Here is a 10097-nt window from a genome sequence, read left to right as displayed (position 1 = left end):
CGAGTTTTAACGATGGAAACGTTCCTACATGAAAAATTTTGTTTGCATATACAATAAACTAATGCGATCAACTATTTATAACATTATTAAGTAATTCAACATAGTCACTGAGTTACACATAACGCATAACGTTTAGTTTTATTGGGAAACATTCAAGTATGAAAATTGCTTTAAAGTTCGAGGGAAGAGGAAACCATAAGACACAAAATATAACGATCAATAAGATGGAAATATCAAAGTGGAACTTTCATTGCTAAGATATATAAAAGAGTTTCTAACATTAAATCTATTAAACATTGTATGAATAATTTTTCAATCCTTGTGTCTGTTTGTAGCCTAGTAAATCTCGGTAAAATCATGTTTACATTACAACCCCGTGCGTATTTAACGGTTTTTTTACTGTGATAGAGCGGTCAATAATGGATCACGTCATTTTAGAAATGTTTATTTTGTTGATGTAAAATAATGACTGAATTCTTTCGTTCTGTGTCCTACATATATTGATCCGAATTAAATCTTATCGTTTGTATTATTTGTTATATGTCATTTTTACGCTTGTTTATTGTTTGATCGAAATATATTTACTGCTTAATATATTTCCCTTAAAATAATTTTTCTAATAGTTACCAAAGTTAAGTTACAGTATTCCAAAGTTACTTCCAAAATCGACAATTATTTTTGTACCAAGTTAATATGGTTAATAAGACTCTATGGTTATTGGTGGATCATATTATCCTGTATATCCTTATCATCAATGACCGTAATTTGTAAAAATTATATTTTCGTTTATTAATTTATTATTAGGGTGGCTTCTGCTGATTCATCTTCTGTTTTAGATTTTGTTAAACATTGTGGAATAGAAACATGATTATTAGTACTATTTACAGTTATACATTTTTAGTACATTTATTATTATTGATCCGCACTATGACGGACCAGTTACTGATATACCGTTACCATGGGTAGCGTCTTATCAATTAATCTGTTATCAATTAGATGCGATCGCATGCGAGTTTTATTGATTGTCAGTTTTATATTCGTTTACATGACCGTCATCGGTGGGTTGTGGTATCTACGAACATAGTTACCTGTGGTTTATATTGTTTAAGTTACTTGTTTAATGGGAGAGTTACATCGGTTTATTACTAATTGTATTGTATTCAGTGAGTATATTTGTATATGAGTGAGTATATTTTAGATAAAAAATACTGGAAATAGTAATTGAGATACTAATTTTTCATTTAAGAATATTTAAAAATATCTCGATTATTATGTATAAATTGAAATTATTAATTTAAATAATAGATTCTATATCTTTTACAACAAAATAATTTAGTTGAATAAAACTTTTTTCGACTTTGCTAAAAGTAATTATTTTGAATAATATCTTTTTGGATATATGTATACATATACATATGTACATATACACATATGAACATAAGGCCGACCCTCTTTTGATGCAGTACTTATGTAACGCTATTCACAAATTGCAAATGGCAATCCTTGCATAACACCGTTTGCAATTTCTTCTTTCATAACATTGCATATTTACGTGTACGTGCTACCGGCAAATGCCTAGCCATTGTATATAAAGTCTGGCGTTTTTAGACAATGTATGAACGATTTATATTTTATTAACATAACCTTGACATAGTCTTATCAGGACCTTTTTTCATACTTTGTCTAAATAGCATTTGTCATTCAATAGAATGCCTAAATATTATATACGATGCTTAGGGAAAGTATGTAATAATTCTCATATTTTATACATTGCGTAGAAACGCCGGGCATTATGTACAATGCCTAGGCATTCTATAGAATATCGGCTTTTCATACATTGCCGATAACATATGCATACTCAGAAAAGTAGCGATTTGATCTATCAAAACACTGCAACAATAACATTCTCTTATTCTGTGTACATATAATGATGAACATATAATATTTATAATAATACTAATTTTATCATTCTATATACGTAATCAATAGCCTGCGAACATTTGTGTATTTATAGGAACGGTGAATTTATGAGATGTAAAACAAGCTATAATATTAACAAAAATTGTTACTATAATTTTTTTATTTTTACTATAGGAAATATTTTACTTACCAGAATCAATGTTCCCTCATTCCCCTGTCCACGATAATGAAAAATTGAAAAATTGAATGTGCATAAAGTCTTAGTCACAATCTAATAATCGCATATGGAGGAAGTAAGTTTATTGATCTTGATAATCGTTGTTTTCTTTGCACATTTAATTATTATTTATTATTTTCTTTACCCATTAAATTACCTAGAAAATGTTAATATAAAAATGAATGTTTGTTTCTTTAAGTATATGTAGAATGAAAAAATGAGAAAATGTGATTTTAAAAAGTGGCTAATCATTCATAAAAAGGTTGAAAAGTTATGTTTAGTAATATTTTTAGTAAATTTCTACTACAGTAATCTTCAATGTTTAAAGTTTAGCTAAACAATGAAACCAGGATCTCAATTTCTTTATTTTCGACCATTATCTTATTGTTTGTCTCATCCCCACACTTGCCCCACCACTGACACTATACTTAGGATTCCAGGTAGTCTTATATCAATAGACGAGGAAAGATAATAGAATCAACTAGGGGAAACGAAACAGATATATGTGGCTCCAAAAAATATTTACGTACTTGTTGAAGTAAACTAACTATTACAAAATTGGACTGAATGATTGAATTCTTTATAAATATTAAAGAGGACTAGTTTACTAGACAGTGTCCAGAACTTAAAAAAAATGATTTAAATTCAAGTCGTTTGGTTAAATTTGAAAGAAGTTATTTTATTTTGCAAGTGTATGAATTCTTTTCGGAACCTCTGTGCTTCAAAGAGATGCCATGAACAATTCATACTCTGTAATTTTTGTCTTATCTTTCCAAATGCAGTGGATTGTTGGGATCCTTTGGAATAAGACAAGTCAAAATACATACTATATAAATCGAATTAGTTTTATAATAAATTAAAATAAATTAAACTAGTCCGACTTAGGCCATTCTCGGATTCATTACAGTTAGTAAAATCTCATCAATTTTAAATTTTAATTTCATTGAATAATTATTTCTTATGACCATAGTCTTTTTGGAAGTATGTCTGTTTCCTGTTCTCTAGTTCGAATTCATCCCATTTGAAATTTAAACGTAATAATTTAATTAAAAAGTGAGTCCTATTAATAATATTTTTTTCCCCACATTCCGTAGTCCTCTAATCAATTAATACGCGTGTATGCTTTCTTGGCAGGACAACGGAAAAGAAGCACTTACACAGTGTTATTGTGACGTACATTCGCAAGAAGAAACCGCATCACAGTATAATAAAAAAATGAAGACAATTTGGATAATCGGTGGACCGGGATGTGGCAAAGGGACTCAATGTGAACGTATTATCGGAAAATATGGATTCTATCACATAAGCAGCGGTGATCTCTTGAGAGAAGAAGTTTCCAGTGGTAGTCCTAGAGGAGCTTCGCTTCAAGAATTAATGTCTAAAGGTCTATTTGTTCCCACGGTAAATAAAGTTTCAGAAAAATATGTTAATTTCTGATTAACACAAATTGTCCGCAAAATTTAGAAACATTATTTCATGTATTATTACTGTTGTTAATTATTTATGGTGTGTAGACTCATGCTCATTACGATTTAAAGTGTATCAATATTTAATTTATTACACATATAATCTAATCTAATTTTAGGTATAAAATATATCAAATATAATATATATATATATAATAAATATGTATATGTGTAAAATTATCAATTACTTACGCAAATATGTCTAATATAGAAAAATAGTATACTTTAAGTAAATATCTTTCAAAGGTAGTATAATGCATGCACTGTTGATCTGATTTGAAGTCTTCTGATTGATAGAAAAGTATTAAAATAGAGTAATATTACGTAACACAAGATTCTCGTGTTGTACGAACGAATCCCACTTTTCTTAGTGTGAAGATCATATGGTTTCCGGCAGGACATTGTGCTGGACCTGATCAGGGAACGGATGGAAAAAGTGAAAGCGGAAGGATCAACAAAAAGTGGTTTCCTTATCGATGGGTATCCCCGTGAATTGGAGCAAGGAATTCTCTTTGAGAAGAATGTAAGCGTTATAAACATCCAGTAATCTTTCTTAATCTTTTACATTATAACATCGTGTCAGACTCGTGAGGAAACTTTCGAAATAAGATTTAATTTGACTGTTGTAAATGCTTGATCATTCGAGTTAATACAGACACGTAATACAAAATTGTAATTTAGGTTTGCCCAGTTGATTTAATCATTTTCTTCGACGTCTCGAACGAAACCATGAAGACGAGGCTGATGGGACGTGCAGCCATTTCACAAAGAGCCGATGATAATGAAGAAACGATCAAGAAGAGAATCGAAATATTTAATGTCAAGAACGGGGAGATTGTTGAACACTATAAGGATAAAGTTGTCAGAGTAAGTTAATACACGATAATTCATTAAAAAGTGAAAAATGTTCGGAATATGTATTGAGTTTAATTTTGATCATTATTATACAGATCGTTGCTGAAGGAACCATCGATTCCATATTCGAACAAGCAATGAAAGCACTTGATCCGATAGTAGCTTAGATCCTGAAAGAATCTTCCCAATCTATCTTAAAAACATCTAAAAACTCAAAGTGACTTCTAGTGGTTTCAGTCCTGGAATTTCGAGTATAAGTTTCATTTTTCTCAGCTTTACTAAATCGACAAGTTTATCTACCATTTTATAGACAAATTCTATTGGGCTGTGAGCGTCTTAATTGACTTAATTTGATACCAGTTACGGAGCAATCTAAAGTACCTGTTCTTAATAATAGTATAAAATTACATTGTGTATAAAATTGTTCAACATACTTCGTAACGTACTTCGTATTATTGTTATGTTATTGTTAGGTCGCTCATAAATTTAGCGACTGTTTTGAATATTAATTAAAATCTATATTCCATGATGTTAACAACTGATTTCTTTAAAAATATTCCTGTCTATTTTTTTATGTTAGTTTACTTATTCTAATTCTGCGATAAATATAATACACGCCAACAATATCAAGAAATTATAAATACAAAAATCATTGCTATAGTACAGACTTACTATAGTAAATAAAAATTCCAATGTATCTATGTTTTGTATTTTAAATATTCATATATATTTGATAGAAACGCTAAATAATAAATAATTAAAACTGACACATAATTCTGTAATTAAAGTTGAATTGTTAACTCTACTACAATTTTCATTCGGTGAAACGAGGGACGATGTAAACATTTGTCGGTGATTTCAACGCAGAAAACGTGTCAGTGATTTGAAGGTAACACGTCCGTAACGAGTTTTGCTATTTTCGCGTGACATTGAAATCGATGTCTGGTAGAATTGTACGAACCTCGTAAAGTACAGAGGTTCTTTGATTGGTCGACTTTTGTCGTGGGCAGATGGTCCACCCGGAAATGACTAAGCGCTTACATGCATAGACATGTACTTCAATGCTTCTTTATCTAATGTGTAATGACAGTAGAACAAAACATTTGATGATTATTAATAAAGAAAATAAAATAAAATTTGTCGTTACGTGTAGAACTAGCGTGCCAGTAAAAATTGTACAGTATACATTTTCAATAATATTTAATATATAAAGCTGCTCTTAATATTTTGTAGGAATTGATATATACCTGTTAATATTGATGTAATATGGGAAAGTGTATTCCAAGCGTATTGTACATTAAAAATTGGTTTCAAGAAAACATGATATGCAAGAATTTATCAAAATTCTTCACTTTTCTCTACAATTTCAAATACTTTGGTTGGTGGTATCATGAATAAAACAATCTTGGATCCAACTTAGCGATAATTTGTTCAATTATTGTACGGATAATGAGTGAGTCATACGTTCGAGACAGATAAATCAAGAAACGAAAATACCAAAACTATGAAATTGCATAATTGCTAAATCAAAAGAGGAAATTTTATTTCTTTTTTAAATTTTAATTCGATATATTTTATTTTGTAATTAATTTATAATACATATGAGAATGTATGTAGCTCATTTTTAATTAGTACAACGGTTTAGTGTTTAAATTTCACAAATTATGCTTAATGAATGTAATTATCTAGAATACTGTCTAAGTAACTTCATTCCTGTTCGCTTATTTCTTAAATTAGAGGCACTGAATAAAAGTTAAGTCGTACAAAATGAATACTAGAATCCTATTGTGTTACGTTTCAATAGTCCCCATTTGCATAAATTGAAATTCAATTTGCTTTATGTACGCATCACGTTGACATACAAGTTAATTACCGGTACACAATACACTTCCGCGGTCAGTTAAAATGCGGCTTTAAATACATGTGTGTAATAAAACCAGGTCTACTCAATCATAATCATTCAGTCAAGTAGAATCGCTGCTTGGTCTCAAATATGAATCAACTGTTCATATTGTTTAGTTTCTCAACAATATACTTGATAGCGAACGTAATTTTGTGTGACCGTTGCAATAGAATTAATTTACAACCTTTACCGTATTATAAATTAATCAAGTCTAATGTTCGTTCAAATCATTTACTACTATCGAGGACAGTCGTGCGTAACGTAAACGAGTGCAGACAGTTTGCCCTAGCCAAGAAAGCCCTGGCCTTTAATTACGGCTTAGAAAGCAACCATAATGGTAAGATAATGCGTTGCTAGTAGTCAACAATCTACAAATTTTTATTTTAAGAATTAGAAGCTGCTAAAATTACAGTCCTGGTGTTATACAGATATTAATATTTCTAAGAATGTAATTTAAATACACGCCATCGATATAAAAATCAGTGAACAATTAATTTAATTATAATTGCTAAATACTTAATAACTCCAATTATGTCGATAGAATATTGATACCCATTTATTTATTTAAATTTTTATATTACAGTATTTTATATATTCGTAAGTTCTACATATATGTATGTGCAAAAAAGTCACAATTTAATTTGATTACAAATAAATAGCGAATAGATAATTATAAGTATAGTACATAGATATATATAATAAATTAAGAAAATCATGGGAAGAAAAGTAATTGCTAGCTAAGTATTTATTGAGCTGTTGATATTATTAGCCGTTTGCAATAATAAGTCGTATCAGATTTATTTTTATATTAAAAATAAAATTCGGATGAATTCACTTATGCTATATCTCATCTAGGATATAGTAACACCACAAAGATTGAAAATCAATATCTTATTTGTTAATATAGAATGGATCTGGAATACAGGGAACAAGCGGCGTAAAGGTACGATAAAGGTTTGCGAAGCTCTTCAGTGCCCAGAAGTTCATAATTTTACTGTTTTCCGTAGAGATAAGAATTACAGATACTATAGCATGTACGCCAGCTATATTCCATCCGGTAAATTAGGAATAAAACTATTTTAAATAGTATTATATACATATCAAGCAATAACGAAAGCTTAAAATAAACATATTATTCGCAATTATTTTACGTCGAATTATATGATCTTGTATACTATAAATTAAGTTTTCCAATTACATATTCTGCTTCATCGAGTATATGATATTTATAATATAATGGTACTTATACATATATAATACATAAATTTATTATTGCTAATCAATATTTAATGACAAAGTTTATCACAAAGTGTTTCAGATGTTAAACACACGATAAAAGTTAGGAAATATTTGGGGTATATGTATTATACAGTTTTTTGTGATTAATTTTTAGGCACGAATTTTACGCTAACTTGTGTTCCGAAGACAGGGATTTTCGTAATTTCGAACAATTATTTGAATTATAGCCAAGCAGAAATTTCTTGCCAGAAGATAAATTCTACACTTGCTCACATAATTAGTGAGGAGCGCACGGAAGGTCTGGCAAAGTATATTTCCGAAAATACACCCACCTTCGTTGGACTCAGTAGCCGTGATCATGAGAAAATTTGGAAAAATCAATTTGGTAGTTATCAGTTTTAATGAATGCTTTAATTTTCAGTTATTAATTTATAGATATTTGTTTTGAATATTAAAAGAACGATTAATTTGTTAATAATTGTTAAATGTTATTGTATTTAATAATTACTATAATTTCGGAAATAAGTTAATATTTGCAAGTTCCGTACAGTAGAATTTAAATAGTTTAATTGAAATAAAATTTCTTCATTTTACTCTAATCTCCTTAAGAAATTATTTTCAGATGAACCGCTTTCGTGTTTCAAATATCGAGCATGGGGAAAGGGGGAACCATCGCACACAAGAGGATGTGTTACTATTATAAAACCATCTGAATCAGAACATGGACCCTTTTGGAAAGTTGTACCATGTAACAGTCTATTACACTTTATTTGTGAAATTTCACCAATGTATCAATCTTTACATAATTAAAAACAGAAAACATATGAAACAAGATATTTACGCAGGCGTAGCTATGAGATACAAATTATACAGAAAAAACGTTTAAATAAAATAATTAAAATATAAGCTATGATAAATTTTATTTGTGAAAATATATTAAAAATAACAGATTTGTGACGATAAAAAACATATGTATGACACATACATTGTGCACTTTGTTTTACAAGACCAAGGGGAAATGAATGAAATACAAGCATAAACACTAATCCTACAGGTATAGTATTTGAATGAGAATACCTAAATACATATGTCCATTTCACACAATAGTGTAACAAAGGCGCACTATTTTATACAGTATTTAATAATAGAAAATACTTCTTCTCAAGGACATTTAGCGATGACATTTTAGAAGTGATTTTTTTTTAAAATCGATTTTGTTCTATAAATAAGAAGTATTATATTGCATAGTGGTATTAAACAAAGCGATTCAACTAATTCTACTACCACGAATAACTATTAAAAGATTCAATTTATAAACCATATATTTTTATCATGAACAAGATGCATTTTACGTTGTAAAATGTATTTTTCAATATTAACACATTGCGTACGGGAGACGAGATTTCTCGTCTTTAGCAATTCGAACGTTGTGGCCGGGAAACGGGATATGTATCTCGTTTTCAGGTTTTTTCGACTCAATCGACGATTTAAGGAACTAAATATAGACTTTCTTGTTATGTTACCAGGGTAACGAAGTCTTGCGTATCCCTTTAACAAATGGTTAGCAAAAAAAATGAATGTCAACTTTTTGTCACGCGAGCAGAGCGCCGTACGCAATGTGTTAATTGCACGATGGTTATACACTGTATGTATTACTATGCAGGGTGTTTACAACAAGTTTCAAAACGTGCAAATTAAATGGCTTTATAGCCACATACAGTATGTATTTTTTGTGGATGGAGATGTTTAGAAGACTTCAAGGTAATTAATAATTAACAAAATATTATTGAAACAATTATTCATCTTCGCTGTACGCACGCTATAAAAATTACACGCTATAAAAAACGTCTAAACGATTTATTACCCGGGTAATAAAGTAAAATTTATCCTTTTTGCGTAAATTGCGTTACTTATTTATAGAAATTTAGATGAATATACTGACTGCAAAGTTATAAATAAGCTGTAAATGTAAAGCAATAAAATAGAATTTTCCGACCGGTTTCATAGAAATATTTAATATAAACTGTTAAATTTTGATACACCAAGAGTGTTTAAATTGGATTTTCAAACAGTTAAAAACAGATGATGACAGATCTGGCAAGTCTGTTAATAATGTTGCATCATCAAGCGTTTTCGGCATCCACCGCCGTCGCACAAATCTTAGCCGACGTTAATATGTACTCGCGATCCTAAAGTAGATTATTAAGATATATTACAATAAAATAACTTCAAGAATATTACAAGGTGATTTCGTTCCCTAAAGATTAAATATCTAAGTCAGAAACTATTTATCGAAATCGGTTCATTTGTTTCATTTAAATTTAAGTAGAAGATTCGATCAAAAGCAATATTTCTTTATTATAAAAGGAAAATTTTATGTTCTAACTTTTTCCTTGAAAATTAGCTGCCTTATAATTTTTCAAATATCGTAATTTTTGTTGAATTATTACGTATACATAAATCGATTGTTACAATAAATTCTTTAAAATTTCATCTT

General features: G+C 29.3%; 2 protein-coding genes across 3 annotated transcripts; both read left to right on the top strand.

Moving 5' to 3' along the window:
- The first annotated feature begins 3271 nt into the window (after positions 1-3271).
- Positions 3272-5858, top strand: Ak1 (Adenylate kinase 1). The gene is made up of 4 exons (XM_078189858.1): positions 3272-3538; positions 4001-4126; positions 4285-4470; positions 4554-5858. The coding sequence occupies exons 1-4, from the start codon at positions 3353-3355 to the stop codon at positions 4623-4625; spliced, it is 570 nt and encodes a 189-aa protein (XP_078045984.1). The 5' UTR covers positions 3272-3352; the 3' UTR covers positions 4626-5858.
- Positions 5859-6366: 508 nt separating this feature from the next.
- On the top strand, positions 6367-8569 carry LOC144474703 (uncharacterized). Of its 2 annotated transcripts, none has more exons than XM_078189857.1 (4): positions 6367-6698; positions 7269-7304; positions 7755-7985; positions 8223-8569. In XM_078189857.1, the coding sequence occupies exons 1-4, from the start codon at positions 6452-6454 to the stop codon at positions 8408-8410; spliced, it is 702 nt and encodes a 233-aa protein (XP_078045983.1). In that variant the 5' UTR covers positions 6367-6451; the 3' UTR covers positions 8411-8569. The 2 variants fall into 2 exon arrangements, with proteins under 2 accessions (XP_078045983.1, XP_078045982.1); XM_078189856.1 differs by having other exon boundaries at positions 7269-7418.
- Positions 8570-10097: the final 1528 nt, after the last annotated feature.

The sequence above is a fragment of the Augochlora pura genome, chromosome 9 (genome assembly GCF_028453695.1).
Source record: "Augochlora pura isolate Apur16 chromosome 9, APUR_v2.2.1, whole genome shotgun sequence".
NCBI lineage: Eukaryota > Metazoa > Arthropoda > Insecta > Hymenoptera > Halictidae > Augochlora > Augochlora pura.
Note: the sequence above shows the minus strand (reverse complement) of the source record. Positions and strands in the feature narration are given on the sequence as shown.